The 22,107-nt window shown below is 43.5% G+C and overlaps 2 protein-coding genes and 1 non-coding gene across 3 annotated transcripts; 1 reads left to right on the top strand and 2 right to left on the bottom strand.

Annotated features, from left to right (window-relative positions):
- Positions 1-3,405: 3,405 nt before the first annotated feature.
- LOC133814789 (uncharacterized) lies at positions 3,406-7,908 on the bottom strand. The gene is made up of 4 exons (XM_062247705.1): positions 7,750-7,908; positions 6,743-7,665; positions 5,066-5,204; positions 3,406-4,486 (listed from the first exon to the last, which is right to left on the bottom strand). The coding sequence occupies exons 1-4, from the start codon at positions 7,906-7,908 to the stop codon at positions 3,956-3,958; spliced, it is 1,752 nt and encodes a 583-aa protein (XP_062103689.1). The 3' UTR covers positions 3,406-3,955.
- A 3-nt stretch (positions 7,909-7,911) lies between these two features.
- On the bottom strand, positions 7,912-8,841 carry LOC133814787 (uncharacterized). Its single transcript, XM_062247704.1, has one exon. It carries the CDS (start codon positions 8,839-8,841, stop codon positions 7,912-7,914), a length of 930 nt encoding a protein of 309 aa, XP_062103688.1.
- On the top strand, positions 8,687-8,794 carry LOC133820539 (small nucleolar RNA R71). Its single transcript, XR_009886946.1, has one exon. It is a non-coding gene; the product is annotated as a small nucleolar RNA R71 (small nucleolar RNA).
- Positions 8,842-22,107: the final 13,266 nt, after the last annotated feature.

Genomic DNA, 22,107 nt, shown 5'->3' with positions numbered 1-22,107 from the left:
CATGATATTTTAAGATATATATTTTTTATTTTGTTATCATTAAAATATCAAAATTGGTTATATGATTATTCAAGATATTTTTTATTGTTTAAAATATTTGAAATTGGTTATCTAATAATTCTAGACATTTTAAATAGTTTTAAATTTGGTTAAAATATATTATAAAATGGACTAAAATATTTAAAAATAAAATATCTTGTCATTCCTAACAACTTAACAACCTAATTTAAATTAATTATTTAAAATTGAATTTTGTTTGATAAATTTTATTTTAGTTATTTTAATATTTTGCAACATGTTTAATTAATTATATTGAATTTTGTCTGATGAATTCTATGTTAATTAATTATGGTATTTTTGCAAAATAGTATATTATTGTGACATATTTGCATAATTTAATAATACATGCTCATACAGTAATATGTTAGGCCCATCCAATTATTAACATATCAAATATCATTATTAAGTTATTTTTTGCATTTGGGCTTTAAATATAAGTATAATGATGACTCAATTTTTGTGTTTGAAAAAATGTAGGAAAACTCAAATAAAACTTTCATAAAATGTTAGGTTTTATTTGGGTCCAATTGAATATGTAAAGTTTAAATTCCTCATTTATGGGTGGTTCCACTTGTGAATGATCGTTTGCTTTGCATTACTAGATTGAACTCAATCAATTGAATAACAATTAATAAAACGAAGGTTCAAAATTCTGTCTTTTTGGGCTTTGTGTGGAAGTTAGGAAGTCTTAGTAGTGGGTCCGACATACTGAACCCAGCTCTCCTCCATGCAAGCTCGAATTGTTAAGGCCCATTTACCTAAGTTGGACTTAATTGTATTAGGTTATTCTTTTTAGTTGGACCTAATAATTGATTAGAAACAAATTAATTCTATTTTTTGGATTAATTTTCAATGGTAATTTTAGAATTAATGGGAAAATTATAAACTATGGTTTATTGATTATTTTAATAATTTGGCAAACCTAAGTTGGTTTATTGATTATTTTGATAATTTGGGAAGCCTAAGTTGGTTTATTAATTATTTTAATAATTTGGCAAACCTAAGTTGATATTTTTCAAAAAGAATAAAATACTAAAAGATTTAATAATGAGTTTTAAAAATTTCAATTCGATCTCCACCATTGATTTAACAAGGTTAGAGCTCAGTAGGGCCTTATGACGCTTTGATTTCGTCTCCCTATGGAAGGTGTTCACTGGACTTCTTAACATGGTTAAATTTCTTAGGACAGATGGTTATATATGGACTTTCTATAGACTCATTCCTACGGTGACTATATGAATTAAGTCTATAATAATTGAAAACGTGGGTCAAACTCTGATTATGCCCAAACTTGTCTTCACAAAGTGGTTGTTGTAGTGTAGTATGGCAGTCGTGTCCACAGAGAGATATCTTAATCAAAAGGTGATTAGTAGAACTAAAGCACAAACAGTAAAGAAATCGTTGGTGGTTTTTGAGAAAATGTTGAAAATAAAATTGGTTGAAAAATTCAATAACAAAAGTGATAAGGTTTCAAGAATCACCTATATGTTTGGCTCATTTATTTGAGTTTTGATTCACACATAAAACGCAGTTAAATTGTTCACTTCCCAACAATTTAATTGGAAGATAAAACTTGAAGAACATATATTAATAAAATGTATTTGAGTAATAAAACTCTCACCTTAAGATCATAGAAAATAATCTTATGAAAAATCTAAGACTGACAATATACCTCATTGGCAATAATGCAATAAAAGATTAACCATAAAATTATAATATCGATATATTTGTACTATTATATTCACATAGAAAAAACATGACTATTTCTATATAATACTAAATAGTTAATTATATTGATATAAAGATGGAGAAAAATAGAAGAAATTATATTACTCAAATGTATGAACTTTAGGCACTTGGTGAATCATAACATAAATAAATTTTACCTCACATATAGGATCATCCTTTACCTTACCTAGGAAATTAGCCAAGAATGCTAGTCATTCTCACAATATTCTAAAGAGAAAATATGAGAAGTAGACAAAATGAGACTAAAATTGACTATAGTTTTTGCTAATGAAAAATTACACACCCAAATATATACAAGAGGTCCCCTTTATATAGCATTTTGTCATGCTAAAACCGTTTAGTGAGAAATGAAAAGAAAATTAATTAGAATTTATTTTTCTTTAATATACATAAAAGGAGATTTGGAAATTGGTTTTACAAATTCAATTCTATCAATTGTCTAATGTGAAAATGTGGTGTACTCCTTGAATTTCCTGCAAATCAATCATGTGATTGATGGTGAATTAAACATTGATCACACGTGAAGACCATATGCAATATCACCAATTCACACTAACTATTTGCAAAGCTCACAATGTAGAAATTGCTAGGTGGTGGACAAGGCTCTAATGCAATGGGTTGGGCTCTTCTTCATGGGCTTTCCTTTCTTTGAGCATCTCATTTAATTCCTTTGTAATTTTGCCACATTTTTCTACAAAATCAAACAAATTAATTAAAATAACATATTTTCATATAAAATAAATACTTTCTAATAGTTTCATGAAAATATATAATTAAAATGTAATTTATTTAGACATTTTTACTTGCAAAAGTGCATTTTCATGCACTAATCACAACCCCCAACCAGCTTATTGCTAGTCCCTAGCAATTCAAGCGGAGAAGAAAATTATCAAGCTGAATAATCAAGTCAAACCAATCAAAACCAGCCATGCATTTTAAAATATCATCAAGAAATTAGAAAGTGTTATGCAAGCTACTCAGTTGTAACCCCAGAGTTGTGTGTGTGTGCACCAAACCATATCCATTTCTTACCACAAGCCATAACAAATAGTATCGAAAAACCTCAAAAGCGTAAAGGTCTCAACTCCAATTTCCTCACAGGTATTGAAAGTATTTTTTAATGGGAGAGATGACACTCTTGGAGTTGGAATTGTAACAATTAACGCTCAAATGAGAGAAGACAAACTTTTTAGGACAAACAATTTGAACAAATATTGATCACAAGATAGACAAATCAAATAATTAGAATTCAAATGACAAATAACCTTTGGGATTTACACAAGAAACTCGAAGAATAAAGAGCTAACTAAAAGAAAATTATAAATATAGAAAAGAACACTTTTTTTTTTAAGAAACATATGAAGTGATGTTTCTTTCATTCATTTTTTTTTAATATGGAACAATATTTTTTTTGACAATAAAATAAAAAGAAAACACAATAACGAAATGTTGCTCTTGTTCTATTATTTTTTTTTTTATTTTAATTTTCTTTTTACAAGAGGCAACACCTAATTACATGAACAAAAAGAAACATGAAAATAACATTACGACAAAGGCTCTTTTAAACATGAAATTATCCCTCCAGTACATGTCATGTTTTAAATTCCAGAAATCTAATTTGACCAACTCAAATGATCAATAAAAGTTCAAAAAGTCATTTTCTCAACTCTCACAACTCACCAAAAAAATGGAAACTTTAAACTTGAAAATTTTCTCAACTATTTGTGTTAACAAACATCTTACCACATGTTTGGAAAGTGCATTAAAGAACTCTGGAAATCACTCCTTAATAGCTAAACATAGCAAAAACCAACTCAAACCACATATTTTTCAATCATGCTTAGAAAATTTTGAGAAAATTTGACTTAAGAATTCAACACAACAATGTAATTCTCCAAATGAATGCTCACCAGAGCTCACCACCCCCAACCGAAAATCAGACAGTGTCCTCAATCTCAAAACAAATATGCAATGAAAAAGATAGGGAAAGAGAACACCTGGAAGATGACAATATCCATGGGGCGATAATTGAAACAACCTGATAGCAACAAAACAAACCAAAAACAAACAAAAAACGAAAACACACAAAACTAAAAGAAAAGCAGAAAAATAAAATAAAATAAAACATGTAAAGGAAATAAACAACTCAGAGTGTATAAACAGGGTCCTCAAGAAGGACCTCTTCAACATGACTCATACTCTCGATGTAATGCTTCAATCTCTGGCCATTGACTCTGAAAATTCTCCCATCAGTTTGGTCCTCAACTTCAATAGAATCGTTGGGAAAAACTTGTTTCACCACAAATGGGCCAGTCCACTGCGATCTCAACTTACCTGGGTGGAAATGCAACCGAGAATCATAAAGATGCACCTTTTGATTCACCTCAAAATTCTTTCGCAGGATCTGTTTATCATGAGCAGCTTTCATTTTTGCCTTGTAGATCCTGGAATTATCATATGCCTCATTTCTCAACTCCTCAATTTCAGACAGCTGGAGTTTACGATTAATACCTACAGCACATAGATCAGAATTAAAGGCTTTGACATCCCAATATGCCTTATGCTCAAGTTCAACAGGCAAATGATAGGCTTTCCCATAAACAAGCCGATAGGGAGACATCCCAAGAGGGGATTTGAAAGTAGTACGGTATGCCCAGAGTGCGTCAAGAAGACCAATCTTTTCGGTCGGGATTTACCGTTTTTTCCAGAATTTGTTTTATCTCCCTATTGGCTAACTCCGCTTGCCCATTGGTTTGCGGATGACAGGAATTAGCAACCTTATGAAGTACACCATATTTGCGCATGAGAGCCTCAAAAGACTTATTGCAAAAATGAGTGCCTTGATCACTAATGATGGCACGAGGCGTACCGAACCTTGACAAAATATTCTCTTTCAAGAACTTGGTAACTGTTGCATTATCATTGGTTCATCAGGGTACAACCTCGACCCATTTGGAAACATAATCCACTCAAGGAGAATGTAAATGTAACCAGAAGAAGATGGAAATGGTCCCATAAAATCTATGCCCCAACAATCAAATATCTCAATCACAAGAATTGGGTTCAAAGGCATCATATGACGACGGGACAAAGAACCTAACTTCTGGCACCTCACACATGAACGGCAAAATTCATTGGTGTCTTTGAACAAAGTGAGCCAATAAAGACCACACTGTAAGATTTTTGCAGTAGTTTTCTTCACAGAGAAGTGACCACCACAAGCATCATTATGACAAAAGTTCAGAACACTAGACACCTCATCATCAGGGATGCATCTCCGCATGATCTGGTCGGGGCAATACTTGAACAAGTATGGATCATCCCAATAGAAATTGCGCACCTCGACTAGAAACTTGCGTCTGTCTTGTGAACTCCACTCAGAAGGAAGTTCACCTGTTACTAAGTAGTTAACAATATGTGCATACCATGGTAACTTAGTAATAGCAAGCAGTTGTTCATCAGGGAAATCATCACGAATAGGTGGACCATCAGTGGAATCATCGAATTCAAGTCGGGATAAGTGATCTGCCACGACATTTTCAACACCTTTCTTGTCTTTGATTGTGATGTCAAATTCTTGCAATAAAAGGATCCACCGTATTAAGCGCGCCTTAGCATCCTTTTTGGAAAGGAGATATTTAAGGGCAGAATGATCTGTAAAGATTGTAATAGGTGAGCCAATCAAGTATGCTCGGAATTTGTCAAGAGCAAAGACAACGGCAAGCAACTCTTTTTCAGTAGTGGAATAGTTCATTTGAGCACTATAAAGAGTTCGACTTGCATAGTAGACAACAAAAGGTTTCCCCTCCCTTCGTTGTCCCAAAACAGCTCCTACAGCAAAATTGCTTGCATCACACATGATTTCAAAAGGCAAATCCCAATCAAGTGACTGCATAATAGGGGCGGAGGTCAATTTTGCAACAAGTGTTCGAAAGGCATCCTCACACTTAGGCGTCCACTCAAAAGTAGCATCTTTGGCTAAGAGGTTACATAGCGGACGAGAAATTGCTGAAAAGTTTTGAATGAACCTCCTATAAAAACCAGCATGCCCAAGAAAAGATCTGACATCTTTGACGGTTTTTGGAGTGGGCAAATTAGAAATGAGATCAATCTTAGACTGATCAACCTAAATTCCTCTTTCAGAGACAATGTGTCCCGAGACTATGCCTGAAGATACCATGAAATGTAATTTTCCCAATTGAGCACAAGACCTTTCTCAATACATCGTGTCAAAACAACTTCTAAATTAAGAAGACATGCATCAAAAGAGTTTCCAAAGACTGTTAAATCATCCATGAATACTTCCATATATTTTTCAACCATGTCACTGAAAATACTCATCATGCACCTTTGGAAGGTGGCTGGTGCATTACACAGTCCAAATGGCATACGCCGAAAAGCATAAGTACCAAAAGGACATGTGAAAGTGGTCTTATCTTGATCCTCCATTGCAATCTCAATTTGATAATAGCCTGAATAGCCATCAAGAAAGTAATAAAAAGGATGACCATCCACACGTTCAAGGATTTGGTCGATGAATGGAAGTGGGAAATGATCTTTGCGGGTGGCAGAATTCAACTTTCGATAGTCAATGCACATGCGCCAACCCGTCACAGTTCTTGTGAGGACAAGGGCCCCTTTCTCATTTTCAACAACAGTCACACCCGAATTTTTAGGCACTACCTGAGTTGGACTAACCCATTTGCTATCAGCCACTGGATAAATGATGTTAGCATCCAGAAGTTTCAGCACTTCATTTTTCACAACTTCTTTCATTGTGGGGTTCAGTCTACTTTGAGGATCTCTTCGAGGGATTGCCCCGTCCTCCAGATTGATTCGGTGGGAGCAAATTAAAGGGCTAATGCCTTTAATATTAGCGATCGTCCAACCTAATGCAGATTTAAGCTTTTGCAGTACCTTAATTAGCTTAATTTCTTGTGAAGGATCAAGTTTGGACGAAATGATAACAGGAAAGGTATCACCATCTCCCAAGAAGACATGTTTTAAACCCTCAGGTAGTTGGGCTAACTTAACAATAGGAACCTTTTCAGCAGAAGGTTTTGGCTTTTCCCTTTCACTAGGTAGCTCTTCAAAGCGAGGTTGCCAAAACTTTGTTCTTCTGTTTTGTGAGTCTTTGTAACAAGAAATTTCATTAATTGACTCATGAAAACCAGAACTTTCAGAAAAAGAGAGGAGTTCATCAGAATTGCTTTGCAATTGAATCTCCTCAGGAATGAGCGTGTCAATAAAAAATGTCTGATAACACTCATCATCATCATGTGGTTGCTTTGCAACATGAAAAATATTGACCTCGAGAGTCATATTCCCAAAAGATATTTTCATGAGACCATTCCTACAGTTAATAAGAGCATTAGTTGTAGCAAGGAAAGGTCTTCCAAGTATGATAGGGATTTTTGACTCCATGTTAACCAAAAATTGAGTATCCAGAATGAGAAAGTCAACGGGGTAATAGAATTTGTCAACTTGAACAAGAACATCCTCAACAATACCCCAAGGCTTCTTAATAGAACGATCAGCCAGCTGTAAGACTACAGAAGTAGGCTTGATTTCACCAAGACCAAGTCGCGAGTAGACAGAATAAGGCATGAGATTGACACTCGCTCCTAAGTCTAGCAAGGCTTGGCTGAATTCATGAGTCCCAATTTGACAGGAAATGGTGGGACAACCAGGATCTTTGTATTTTGGCGGTGTCTTTTGTTCAATTACCGCACTAACTTGCTCAGTCAAGAAAGCAGTCTTCTTGACATGATGCTTCCTTTTTACAGTGCAAAGATCCTTGATGATTTTAGCATAGGCTGGCACTTGTTTGATGATGTGAAGCAAAGGAATATTTATCTTCACTTGTGTCAAGTGCTCAAGGATTTCTCCTCGATTTTCAGGAATTTTCCCAGCAGGTCTTAGAGCCTGGGGAAATGGAACTTTTGCAGAAGCATTGGATGGCACACTTTCAGAGATAAAATTTGGAAATTTTGAAGTAGTATTTGGTATTGGTGGATCTTCCAAAGCTTTACCACTTCTAGTTGTGATGGAATTAGCCTCCTTAACGTTTTGATGGTTAGAGTTAGAGGTTTGAGCCATATGTTACCCTTGTGTATTGAATTGAGGCTGAGAAGGAAGTTTGCCTCTTTCAGAATTAACCAAGGATCCAGTCAGTTTTGAAAATTGACTTTTCATTTCCTTGATTTCTTCCATCATTTGACGATTTATTTTGGCTTGCTCCTCCATGAATGAATGAAGGGTGTTCTCAAGAGAACTCCTTTGAGGAGGAGCATTGTATTGAGGAGCAGGTTGAGCTTTTGATGGTTGAGACTGGTGCTCATTTCTCCACTGCCCTCCAGAAGATTGTGCTTGGTTGGGATCTCTCCAGCTGAAATTTGGGTGGTTTCTCCAACCAGGGTTGTACGTATGAGTGAATGGCTTATTATAGGCCCCTAAGGCATTACATTGCTCTTCATAAACCCCCCTCATTTCACTAAAAGCTAAGCAATCCTTAGCTAAATGATCCGTTCCTCCACACACAAAACATGGCTCATGTGTTTCTGCTCGGGCAATCATATGAAGTCCTTGCCCACCTTTTGTCTTAAATGCCTCAAGTTGCTTTGTTAAGGACTCAACTTGGGCTTTGAGGCTATCCTCCTCCCTCAATTGGTAAATTCCTGCTGGTCGATTTCGGTTAGTGCTTTCAGTAGCACTCGGACCAGTCCAGGTATGAGATTTGTTTGCAAGCTCATTGAGATATTCCAAGGCTTCTTCAGGATCTTTTTGAAGGAATTCACCATTGCACATCATTTCTACAAACTGGCGTTCACGAATAGTGAGGCCTTCATAGAAATAGCTAACTAGGCACCATTTTTCATAGCCATGGTGGGGACAAAGAGTTAACAGTTCCTTAAACCTTTCCCAGACTTGATAGAGAGTTTCATTGTCTTCTTGGGAAAAAGTAGAAATCTGTCTTTTTAAGCCATTGGTCTTGTGGTTAGGGAAGTATTTGTGGAAGAATGACGATGCCATTTCATCCCATGTTCCAATAGACCTTTGTACACCCTGATTTTCCCATGGGCTGATTAACGAGCTGAGATACGGCCTAATCATGACTACCACGTGGACATCCCCAAGACCGGAGCTGCCATCATAAGATCCTACTTCCTTAGCTCAAGGTAACCCAAGGGTTCGCCAAGATTGCTTAAGGACTGAGTCTGGACTCTGAAGACCAGAGGTCGAGGGAATCATCCAGCTCGTGGTACGGGCTTGAGTTAGAGGCTGTGACCTTTTATAAAGTCAACCACGCAAGGTAAACGTGCATATATCAGACATCACGTGTCTGATATACCCCTGAATTCTCAGACACGCAGCAGGAACGTGCGTATTCAGACACCCACGACTGGGTTGGGCCGTGCGGCCCATTATCCCCTTACCTATTGATTTGACCACACTAATGTGTCAGGATTAGGAATTAATCATGAATGTCACAGAGTTGACATGATAGGTAAGAAGGTCACGGGATGATCTTCTTACCAACTCCCAGGTGCCTTCTCCTATAAATATGGAGACCTTGGGAGTTACTAGAGGTTGGATTCTCTATTGTAAGAAATACCCTGTAAAAGAATACCCAGTATATAGCAATAATACTGACTAGTGGAGTAGAAGGATTTTAACCTTTGAACCACTTAAAAAACGTATTTTGAGTCACCAGTTCATTTCTAAGATCATTTATCTATTTCGGTTCAACATAAGCACTAATCCCTTTCTCTTCTTTTCTTAATTACCTGTTGGCGAAGAACCGCGTCAACAGTTTGGTGCTTTCATTGAGAGCAAGTTAGATTGGTGCTGTCGCAAACATCCAACCATGGTGACTACTCGATCTAGGCATGGTAACGAGGCGGAACAACATGATGGGCAGGAGGCTCATCATGTCGCCATCCCCGATGAACAAATTCCTAAGGTCCAACAGCGGCCAGGAAAACAACCGGTGGTCTAGGATGACACTGGAAGTTCGGCGCCCTGGCCACCTAATCCGAAACCATGTTATTACACTGCGGTGGAGATGGAGAATGCTCAGCTGAGGAGCCAGCTAGTAATAGCTAATCAGCAGATCAAGGATGTGTTGGCTCGACTACACCCTCTTACAACCAACGCTAACGTCAGAAAGAGGCAAGGCGAAGCTCATAAGTCCCGCCAGGGTAATCGGTCCAGACATAGCCATTCGGATAGACCTCAGCCAGCCAACTCTATTCCCTCGTCGCACCATCGAGAAGCAAACTTCGGAGAAATGCCTAGAGCCGAAGAACAGCAGTACAGCCGTTCGGTCAAAACTTCAACTCCCAGCTCCCAACCAGCCTCGAGCGTGCCCAGGAGGGCTCAAGGAAATTCCAGAAGGAGATACGGGGAGGGCTCGCAGCATCAGTCTGTCCCCAGCAGCCGTCCTGATCGCCATGCGCGGGGCTCGCAGGTTGGCAGGGCCGAGGGCCCCCACCTAACCTCATCCGTCCAGACGGAACCAGGATCACCTCTCCGATCAGGCATCCTCCCTCTCCAATAAGATATCCATCTCCTCCTCGGCCCGTCCGAGATATTCCGGCCTATGGGAGTAGCAGGAGAGACCCGCCTTCTGCAGGGCCCTCACGACGTAGCAGGGCGCTGAGAGAAAGCCCAGATCCTCACCGACAAAGACGGACTCCAAGCCTCTCTAACGGGAGCTACTGGACCAGCAGTCGCCGAAGCGACCTCTCTGGAGGAGACCTGCGTCAATGTTTAAGTTCGGCGCAAAGTCCTCAAGCCACCCAGGGAGGCGACCTGCGAGATCGCCTCAACTCTCACAGAGGAGAGCCAGTGGGAGGTGGTAGCCATGCCCGTTCAGGGGGAGACCTGTCCGAAGTATGTAACGGTGGGAATGCCCCAAATAACCTATCTCAAGATAGGAGGGGCAATAACCCACCAAATATGTACAATGGATCCGAAGCTGTTGAGCAGCCCCGGAATAACCAAGGAAATCAGGACAAAACCCTCGAGCGCCTGGCTCAGATGGAGGAGCTGATGAGGAAGCTTCTGTCGGAGAAAGAAAAAGATGAATACGATTCAGGGGACGAGATGGAGCTCTTCGCCCCCAGCATAGCAGCAATGGCTTACCCACCTGGTTTTCGTATGCCGCACCTATCTAAGTTCAATGGAGACGGGGATCCGTCGGATCATCTGGGGATGTTCAACACCTTGATGATGGCCCACAACATTGGCCCTGAGCTGAGATGTCTAATCTTTCCTTCCACACTTACTGGACCAGCCAGCCAGTGGTTCAAGCAAAGCAAAAGGCAATCAATCAGCTCCTGGAAAGCATTCTCGGCTGACTTCAAAAGGGCATTCCGAGCCTCCCAGGCCGCCCGCGTCAAGGCCAATTCTCTGGCTAACATGAGGCAGCAGATTCACGAACGTCGCTGCTCGGGCCAGGGACACGGATGACAGCTCCAAGCTCATGGCCCTGAGAACTGGAATCCTCGTCGGAGGGGAACTCTGGAAAGATATACAAAGAAAGGGAGTTAGCTTGGTGAACGAATTCCGTAACAGGGCCCAGGAATGGATCAACTTGGAGGAGGCCGAAGCCTCAGCTGCAGGGACCGGCCAGGTCCCTGATCAGCCCGCTGGAGTAGGGATGGAGGTCGTGGCAGCGACCCAAAATGTCACACAGAACAACCAGCTCGGTGGAGGCAAAAGAAAGGGGAATGGCGAGGGCAGCCAGCACGGCCAAAAGAAGAATAAGTCCGTAGACAAATTTAAGCCCGTCTATGCGACTTATACAGAGCTCACCCAGTCTAGGGAGAATATCTTCCTAGCCAACTCTACTCGCCTCCCCTGGAAGAGGCCCGAGCCATTGAAGCACCAAAAAGGGAAGAGAGACACCTCCAAGTTTTTCCATTTTCACAACGATGTTGGCCACAATACTGACGATTGTAGGCATTTAAAAGATGAGATCGAGACTCTCATCCGAGTCGGCCCCTTGGCCCAGTACGTGCGGAACAGGGTTCCAGCAAGTCGACCTGCTCCAGAAGTCCCGGCCAGTCAGCCCGGGTCCCGAGTAGATCAGGACTTCCCTCCTCCCGTGATAGGAGCGGAGATAACCACCATCTCTGGAGGACTGCATATGGCTGGCATGAGAAGGGGTGCCCAGAAGAGGTACGTGAATGAACTCAAGGCGCATAATGGAGTAGAGTTCATCCTGGAGCAGCGCTTGCCAAAGCAGCAGCGATTGGAGAAGCAACCGATCATTTTTACAGAAGAAGATGCGGAACATGTCCAGTTCCCTCATAACGACCCTCTGGTCGTAGCAGTTCAGCTCGCTAATAGGAGGGTTAGGAGGGTGCTGGTCGACAATGGGAGCTCGGTGAACCTCCTATTCCGGTCCACATTAGAAAAGATGGGTTTGACTGTCGTCGAGCTGAAGGCGACCTCCATGATGCTATATAGTTTTTCGGGAGAAGGATCGACGGCCATAGGGACGATCGAGCTGGTAATCACCCTAGGAGAAGGACCTCGGACAGTCTCCAAACTCCTCGAGTTCGTGGTCATCGATTGCTCCATTGCATACAACACAATTTTGGGACGACCTACGCTCATAGCTTTTGATGCCGTCACTTCCATCCGCCACCTCGCGATGAAATTCCCTACTTCCACGGGAATATGCACTATCCATGGCGATCAGCTCACTGCCAGGGAATGCTACAGCATTTCCATGAAGGGAAAATTTAAACTCGGGCAGCTGGCAATGGCCATCCAAGGTGGTGAAGAGGAATCTCAGGAACCCTTAACTGATCCTGAGATTGAAAAACCTCGAAGCGCCGAAGGGGAAAATATCGTCTTAAGTGAGGATATCGACCCCCGAATAGGCGAGGACAGATCCAAGATCCAGGCTATTGAGGAGCTCGAAGAAGTAAACATCGATCCGTAGAACCCGTCACGGATGGTCAAGCTCGAAAAAAACCTCTGTAGCGAGAGGAAAGCGGAGCTGATCAGATTTCTGCGGGATAACCTAGATGTGTTTGCGTGGTCACACGAGGACATGGTGGGAATCAGCCCGAGTGTCATCATGCACACACTTCATCTGGATAAAAGCGTTCCTGCAAAGTCCTAGAAGCAGAGACGCCTAGGAACAACCCGGGCTGAAGCCTTAGAGGAAGAAGTAGCCTGGTTTAAGAAATGCGGCTTTATCCGTGAAGCCAAGTTTCCGATTTGGGTCGCCAACCTCGTGCTGGTCCCGAAACCTAACGGGAAATGGCGGACCTGCATCGACTTCTCCGACCTGAATAAAGCCTGCCCCAAGGATTGTTTTCCATTGCCAAGGATTGACCAGTTGGTGGATGCCACGGCGGGGCACGAGCTCATGTCCTTTATGGACGCGTACTTAGGATACAATCAGATCTCCATGAATCCAGCGGACCAGGAGCACACCAGCTTCATGATCCTGACTAACGTTTATTGTTACAAGGTCATGCTGTTCGGGCTGAAGAACGCCGGTGCTACCTATCAGAGGTTAGTGAATAGAATGTTCGCAGACCAGATCGGAAAAAACATGGAAGTGTACGTTGATGACATGCTAGTCAAGTCAAAGACTGCCGATAACCATGTTTCCGACCTGGAAGAATGCTTCAAGATACTACGAGAGTATGGCATGAGGCTTAATCCACAGAAGTGCACTTTTGGAGTCGCGTTGGGAAAATTCCTGGGTTTCATCGTCAATACCCGAGGAATTGAGGCAAACCTCGACATGATCAGATCATTGCTCGAGCTTCCCTCACCCAGGTCACGTAAAGATGTCCAAGGCCTGACAGGAAGGGTGGCAGCCCTCAACCGGTTTATTTCGAAGTCCACCGATAAGTGCTTGCCATTCTACAACCTGCTCTGAGGAAATAAGAAGTTCGAATGGACAGAAGAGTGCGAAAGCGCTTTCCTTGATCTGAAGGCACATCTGGCCGAGCCACCCGTACTATCCAAACCAAAAGCAGGAGAGCCTCTTTTTCTTTATCTAGCTGTCACAGAGGATGCAGCTAGTGTCGTATTAGTCCGGGAAGAAGACCGGATCCAGAAGCCAGTCTATTACATCAGCAAGAGACTTCTCGGAGCTGAATCCTGGTACCCGTTGATGGAGAAATTGGCGTTCTGCCTTATCACGGCCTCACGAAAGCTCAGGCCATACTTCCAATCCCACTCAATACACGTCATGACCGATCAACCATTATGGCAGGTTTTGCAAAAACCTGAAGCATTGGGACGCTTGTTAAAGTGGGCAATCGAACTCAGTCAGTTCGAAATTTTGTACACTCCGTGAACTGCTATAAAAAGTCAGGCCCTGGCCGATTTTGTAGCAGAGTGCACAGGATTCCGGGAGGATCCTGCAGAAGACTCACCCCAGGTCACCTCGTCCCAGGCGTTGTGGAGGGTCTTCGTGGATGCTTCATCCAACGAGAACGACTCCGGAGCTGGAATCATTTTGATATCCCCTGAGGGACATAGATTCCACTCAGCGCTGAGATTCGGAGTCAAGGCCTCCAACAACAAGGCCGAGTACGAAGCTTTGTTGGCCGGGCTAAGGATAGCCCAGGAGCTGAAGGCGAACTCCGTCCAATGCTTCTGTGATTCCCAGCTCATGGTAAACTAGGTTCTGGGCGAATATTAAGCAAGGGGACCCAAGATGACTGCCTATCTAGCAAAGGTAAAGGTTGAGCTGTTCGCGTTCGGGCGAGGCTCGATCGAGCAGATACCTCGGGAGTAGAACGTCAACGCAGACGCTCTTGCCAAGCTCGCCACCTCCGGGGAGACGGAGACCTTGGGGTTGGTGCCGATAGAATTTTTGGAAAAACCAAGTATATAAGAAGCCAGGACGGAGGTCGAGATGATCGACGCCAGGCCGACCTGGATGACCCCCATCCTTGAGTTTCTCGTCGAGGGAAAGCTACCTGAAGGGTGTAATGATGCGCGGCAAGTTCTGTATCAAGCTCCCAGTTATACTATAGTAGATGGGGTGTTATACCGACGTGGGCACTCCCTACCTCTCCTACGATGTGTTCTTCCAGACGAAGCAAAGGCCATTCTGTAGGAAGTGCATGAGGGTTTTTGCGGAGATCACACTGGGGGGCAAAGCTTGGCCTTAAAGATCCTGAGGCAAGGATATTACTGGCCTACTCTGTCCAAGGACTCGATCTCATACGTGAAGAAGTGCGACAAGTGCCAGCGATTCGCCACAGTTTCCCGAGCTCCCCCAGTCGAGCTGAGGATGATCTCGTCCCCATGGCCGTTTGTAGTTTGGGGGATCGACTTGGTTGGCGCCCTCCCTACTGGAAAGGGCGGGGTCCGTTACGCCATAGTGGCCATCGACTACTTTACGAAGTGGGCTGAGGCAGAACCTTTGGCAACGATAACTTCCAAAAAAGTCCTTGACTTCATGGTTAAAAGCATTATTTGCCGATTCGGGCTGCCCAAGAAGATTGTTTCCGACAATGGGACTCAGTTCGATAACGACCTGTTCACCGAGTTTTGTGAGAGGTACAGAATTGTGAAAAGTTTCTCCACCGTGGCCTATCCTCAGGCAAATGGTTAGGTCGAGGCTGTCAACAAGATTCTAAAGGCGAGCCTCAAGAAGAGACTAGACGAAGCGAACGGGGTCTGGCCAGAACAGCTCCCCCAAGTTCTCTGGGCATACCGGACCTCGCATCGGACTCCTACGGGTCATACTCCTTTTTCCTTGACCTTTGGGAGTGAGGCAGTCCTCCCCGTGGAGATTAAGGTACTTTCTCATAGGGTCCAATCATACGACCAAGATCGCAACAACGAGCTACTTTGCACTTCCTTAGACTTGATTGATGAAAGACGAGAAGATTCGCAGCTCCAGCTCGCACATTATCAGCAAAAAATCACTCGTTATTTCAACTCAAAAGTCAAAAAGCGCACCTTCAGCATTGGCGAACTGGTCCTCAAAAGAGTTTTCGTAGCCGGGAAGGATCCCAAAGATGGAGTATTGGGACCGAACTGGGAAGGACCGTATCAAGTCATCGAGGTCATTAAAGAGGGAACTTATAAATTAGCTCGGCTAGATGGAGGGGCAGTCCCACGAACCTAGAACGCCATCCATTTGAAGAAATATTACCAATGATTTCCTTGTAAGGCCTTAAAGGCCATTTTCTATGTATTACACAATGAGAATTAACTTTTTCAATTATGATTGTACATGTTTTACAAGTGTAATCTAAAGTAACCACGAAAGACCCTTTCCCAGTTACTTGGGGGACATATGGTACCTGGATATAACCAGGTCGCCTTAAAAGGCTTAGAAGTTAATCCAAATCGATTGATTGTTGTTCTTCTTAAAGTGCGCGAGATATTGATAAAAATTAACGCGAACTAAGCTGTACCCTGGATGTAACCAGGTCATAAAACTTAGAAGTTAATTTAAATCGATTGATTGTTGTTCTTCCTAAAGAGCACGAGATATTGATAAAAGTTAACACGAACTAAGTTTTCAAAATTAAGTTCCTGGGTATAACCAGGTCATAAAACTTAGAAGTTAATTTAAATCGATTGATTGTTGTTCTTCCTAAAGAGCACGAGATATTGATAAAAGTTAACACGAACTAAGTTTTCAAATTAAGTTCCTGGATATAACCAGGTCATAAAGCTTAGAAGTTGATTTAAATCTATTGATCGATGTTCTTCCTAAAGAGCACAAGATATTGATAAAAATTAACACGAACTAAGTTTTCAAATTAAGTTCCTGGATATAACCAGGTCATAAAGCTTAGAAGTTAATTTAAATCTATTGATCGTTGTTCTTCCTAAAGAGCACGAGATATTGATAAAAATTAACACGAACTAAGTTTTCAAATTAAGTTCCTGGATATAACCAGGTCATAAAACTTAGAAGTTAATTTAAATCTATTGATCGTTGTTCTTCCTAAAGAGCACGAGATATTGATAAAAATTAACGCGAACTAAGTTTTTTCAAAATAGTAACTAAAGTGCGCAAAGACAAGGAAATAAGTCAATTAAAAATAAAATTGATAAATTAATTGTTTCGAGGTGGAAACACCTCGTGCGTAAGTTACACAAAAAAATAAAATAAATATAAAGGAGTGAGCAAAAAAGGTAGGCCCTAAGCTCCGCAAGGCTGCCCCGTGGAGGTCGCCGTCTCGCCCTCCTCCTCAGCTGCGCCGGAGACTTCCCCGGCCTCGGAAGGTGCCTCTTTCTCGAGGCGAGCTTTAAACCCTTCCAGCAAAGGCTCCCAGACCTCCGCTGCCAAGAAGGAGAAATCACCGTCCGGGTTGTAGGCCCAGGAGTTATAGAGCATGTCCTCCAGGGCGGTGTCGGAGGCTGCCTGCTCAGCTTCCAGGGCGGTTTTGGCCCCAGCCTTTGCTGTATCCAGCTCCGCCCGCACAGCAACAAGGGCAACCTTGGCCTCCTCGGCCCCAGCCTTCGTGGCGTCTAGCTCCACCCGCGCGGCAGCAAGGGCGACCTTGGTTGCCTCGACCTCCTGAAGCTTGGGATGGGCTTCTTCCAGCTCGGCTTGCGTTGCTGCCAGGGCGTCCTTAACCACCTGATGCTCGCCCCGCATATCTTCGAACCGGGCCTTGGTCCTGGCTATGCTCCGATGGAGGGCAAAGGCGCTCTGTGAAAACGGAGAGGCAACTACCTTAGAAAAAAAAAGAGAAGGGAGAAAGGAAAAATAGGGCAAGGCATGATAATTAAAAACCATTAAGGGTAAGGTCAGCTTACCGTTAGAGCCATGCCCAGTGAAGATTCCAGCACGCCCACCGGGCTCCTTGTCTCAATGGCCCTGAGCTCCTTCTCGTTGAACTTGTAAATGTGGCTGACGGTGTAGTTCGCCGTCTTGTACACCGTCCCCCGGAAGGCCTCTGGAATCTTCCCCAGGTCCTGGGGGTCAATTGGGATGCGCACCTCGGGGGCTGAAACTGCCAGAGTCCCGAGCTCCGCCATTGTGTCCCGGACAAAGGCCGGAGCTCGCGGAGGGGGTGGGGGCATGTTGCTCCCCCCTGCAGCAGGAGGAACAGTTCCCATGACCTGAGCGGCTGGAGGCTGCTCCTTCTCCTTGGTAGGAGACTTGGATGGGGTCCCGACGCCTTTCTTCAGCGTCTGGAGCTTCTTCATTTTGGGCCCTGAGGCCCCAGCTGAGGAGTTCCCCCCAATGAGCGTAGCCCGCAGACTTTGTCCCCCGGACTGAGACATCTCTTCTGTCAAAACAAAGATATGGTTAGTACAGAAGTTAGCAGTCATACAAAAACAAAGGAAAGAAAAGAAAAAAAATGAGAAATTCAAGTATATATATATACTAAAAGGGATCCTACCCCCCGAGCTAGAAGAAGAACCTATGGTTACGACAATCGGCCCTGGAGCTCCTGCGGGAGAATCTAAGTCGATTATTTCCTGAGCTGGCGCAAGTTCTGGATCCGACTTTGGTTCTGGGCAAGATTCTTCTACATATTGCCTAAGTCTTGGAGTTACGGCACCCCTCCGAAGTGATGGCCATGATCGAAGGTTGGTCCCATACTCCTCAAATAGGATCAACCTAAAGGCTAGGGTGTTATCTACGACTACGCTACCCCTAGGGCGGCTATCTTGGTAATCCAGCACGAGCTGGTCGACACAGTGGAGCAGGGTTGTATCCAGGTCCGGATCACGTCGGTGGCATTGGACGATCTGTTTGGGATTATACCTAGCTAGCCGGGGGTCAGCGGTAGCCCTATCTAAATTCCTAAACATATAAGGGTTACCTTGGCCAAAAGGACCCGCGGTTGCTCTGGACCGGATCCTCTCCTCGTCCGTTCTCTGGGCGACCTCCAACGCTCGCTTCCTGTTCCTCACGAGGGGCACTTCGTCCTCCTCATCTTCATCCCCCGCGACCTCCTCCACAATGATAGGCCTGATGTCACGAGCGGGGGGAAGCGCCCGGAGCCTCCTTAGGTTCAGAGTTTGATTTGGGAAGATCAGCTTACAGGCCACCATCGTCTCGTCTGTCACGAGCACACGGTAATCCTTTTCACTGGGGGGCAAGCTCGCCAGTGTCTCGTATTGGGCACCGAGGGTCACAGATTTCTCTGTCCTCGCGAAGATAGCTGCAGGATTAATCTAAGTCAAAAAGGGATACAGGAGGAGCTAAATGGTACTTCACTTACGAGCTAAGGTTGAAAAGCACTTACAAGGACGATTGAAGTAGTGGAGCTCGCAGTTTCAGAACCCCATCGACATAAAGAATTGATCTTTGAAGTTGTTGGGGTGGCTAGGCAGCTCCATGAACGCAGCCGTGTTGGGGAACCGGGTTAAGTAATAAAACCCGTCACCTCGCCCCCGCTGCTCCGGGCTATCCTTGAGGCAGAAAAAATACAAAATGTCTGCAGGAGTGGGGACCTCCTACTCCTGTTTCAAGAATAAATATCTTAACCCCGCCAACAGTCGATAAGAGTTGGGGGGGAGCTGGAATGGGACCAACCTCGCATAATTGAGGAAATCAGCGAAGTACTGATCCAACGGGAGGAAGGCCCCCGTCTTAAAATGCTCGTTGCTCCAGGCCGAGAATGCCTCGTCAAGCGGCGCGCAGCTCCGCTCGCCCTCTGCAGGAGGTCGGGCAACCACGGATCCTCTCCCCAGCCCGATGTTATGGGAGAGGAATATTTTGTTGACCCTCGCTTGGTCAGTGATCTTTGAAACTATCCTCTCTGCCTCAAAGAACGCGTCGGGAGCCAACTCGAGCTCCTGTTCCACTGCTAGCCCGAAGTTGGGGATCGGGTATTCAGCCATCACCTCCTTTCCTTTGTCTTGTCAGGAGGACGAGCTGCCTATAGGCTTCTTGGGAGCATTCTTCTTGTGTCCCATCTGGTCGCCTAGCGAACAAAAAGAAGAAATTTTAGAAGAAGGCGACTTAAAAATGGAGAACAATCTGTTTCCTTGACACCAGCTGAGGTAAGCCCAGCTCGTGGAGAGTGAGACCACGCGGTTCTATGAACACGTGCGTGTGCTCCCAACAGATCCCCGATTACTCGGAATTCGTGTGTCAGGAGGGTCAGGTTAGAATTTTTCCTTGGAGGGAAAGTTCCAATAGGCAAGAAAGGCAAAACCGCCTGTGAAGCGTGTCCCCTAAGCTACCCGGTTTTGTGCCCAAAATACTGAATATTTTGAACTAATATCCCAAAATTCCTACCTAGAAATTTTCCCCAGAAAACACATCCTGTAAACCATGCTCCTAAACGGTTTTCTACTACAAACAATACCCTAACCTAAAAGGCTTTCACCCTTCATGCCCACAAAAAACCAGCAAACCCTTGCATGCGGCTACAGTAAATATTTACCTAAGCTACAGTGAAAAATAATTTCAAGACATGCACAGTCAGGAGACTTACAGAGTGTTTGGCTGAAAAGTGGATGAAGGTATCGCCTGGGTTAGGGCTTCGTCGAAGTAGTTGGTTCCAAGGCGTCGAAGGAGCCCTTGCACCTGAGTTTCTGGAACGCCGAAGATGGTAACCGGAAAGAGAAAAAGGGGGGATTTTTTAGAGCAAGAAGAAGAGAAAATTCTGGAAAATTTCAAATAAACGGGTGGCCCATGCGTAAGGTGGCCACCCCTTTTATATACATGAAGGGCCACGTCGGGAGGACCATTGGATTGCCCTGATGTGGGATCCAAGGCCCTCCACTCGAAAGACGAAACGACGGCTGGCATAGGCTAGGCCATTAAATGCGGTTCTCGGAAGACGTACCGTCACCAACCACAATGTTCCACGTATTCGGCGCCTGCGTAGAATGTGGAATATGAAGAGTTCATGGGGAAGCCTAAAAGCCCCTACTGTGGCCCTACACGACGTCGTGTACCACGAGGAGAGGCTTGGGGGGCAGATGTACGCCCTGATTTTCCCACGGGCTGATTAACGAGCTGAGATACGGCCTAATCATGACTACCACGTGGACATCCCCAAGACCGGAGCTGCCGTCATAAGATCCTACCTCCTTAGCTCAAGGTAACCCAAAGGTTCGCCAAGATTGCTTAAGGACTGAGTCTGGACTCTGAAGACCACAGGTCGAGGGAATCATCCAGCTCGTGGTATGGGCTTGGGTTGGAGGCTGTGAACTTTTATAAAGTCAACCACGCAAGGTAAACGTGCATATATCAGACATCACGTGTCTGATATACCCCTGAATTCTTGGACGCGCAGCAGGAATGTGCGTATTCAGACATCCACGACTGGGTTGGGCCGTGCGACCCATTATCCCTTTACCTATTGATTTGACCACACTAATGTGTCAGGATTAGGAATTAATCATGAATGTCACAGAGTTGACATGATAGGTAAGAAGGTCATGGGATGACCTTCTTACCAACTCCCAGGTGCCTTCTCCTATAAATATGGAGACCTTGGGAGTTACTAGAGGTTGGATTCTCTATTGTAAGAAATACCCTGTAAAAGAATACCCAGTATATAGCAATAATACTGACTAGTGGAGTAGAAGGATTTTAACCTTTGAACCACTTAAAAAATGTATTTTGAGTCACCAGTTCATTTCTAAGATCATTTATCTATTTCGGTTCAACATAAGCACTAATCCCTTTCTCTTCTTTTCTTAATTACCTATTGGCGAAGAACCGCATCAACAACCTTGGTCTCAGAGAGTATAACCAGCTTTTAGCCTTATCCTTCAAAGAGATGGGAAAAAACTTCAATCGCACAGTATCCGCGATATTAGCTTGGTTATAGAAAGTGGCTGCCACCTCCTCAAATTCCCTAATATGCACATAAGGATTTTCATTTTCTAAACCATGGAAATTTGGCAAGAGTTGAATCATGCCAGGTTAAATTCAAAGTTAGGCATATTAGGTTGAAAGATGATACAAGAAGGGGTAGGAGTACGAGTAGAATGGAGATAATCATTTAGACTTCTCTGCTGAATTTCCTCATGATGAGCCATTGCGAAAGAATTATGAGCAATTGTTGAGGTGGGAGAGGAAATGTTGGATGTATCAGAAGAATTGTCACTAGGGGTGTCGAGTCTCCTATCAAATCTCCCTAGTGCATCTCTATGAAGATTCATCCACTTTAAAAAATGAGACCTTTTTTTTTGTTAAACTTGTTCCTTGGTAAATTTGGACAATTTGAAATGATCTCACATGCCTCACCAGAATTCCTCGAGGTTACTAGATGAGTATGAAAAATCACAATTCAAACCTTTTCAACCAAATGACCAATAAGTAAAATAATTTACTTATTTTGAAAGAACAAGCTTGTTTTTTTTAAAATA

The sequence above is a fragment of the Humulus lupulus genome, chromosome 2 (assembly GCF_963169125.1).
Source record: "Humulus lupulus chromosome 2, drHumLupu1.1, whole genome shotgun sequence".
NCBI classification, from domain to species: domain Eukaryota; kingdom Viridiplantae; phylum Streptophyta; class Magnoliopsida; order Rosales; family Cannabaceae; genus Humulus; species Humulus lupulus.
The sequence above is the reverse complement of the archived record's forward strand: the minus strand, read 5'-3'. Positions and strand labels throughout refer to the sequence as shown.

What these genes read in the sequence shown, in the direction of transcription:
- LOC133814789 (XM_062247705.1), bottom strand. Translation starts at nt 7,908, where the DNA reads ATGGCTCAAACCTCTAACTCTAACCATCAAAACGTTAAGGAGGCTAAT. An exon ending in AAACTTGATCCTTCACAAGA is followed by an intron (nt 5,205 to 6,742) that starts AATTAAGCTAAT and finishes CTACTTAGTAAC; the next exon opens with AGGTGAACTTCCTTCTGAGT. An exon ending in GATGCATCCCTGATGATGAG is followed by an intron (nt 4,487 to 5,065) that starts GTGTCTAGTGTT and finishes CCGACCGAAAAG; the next exon opens with ATTGGTCTTCTTGACGCACT.
- LOC133814787 (XM_062247704.1), bottom strand. Translation starts at nt 8,841, where the DNA reads ATGGCATCGTCATTCTTCCACAAATACTTCCCTAACCACAAGACCAAT.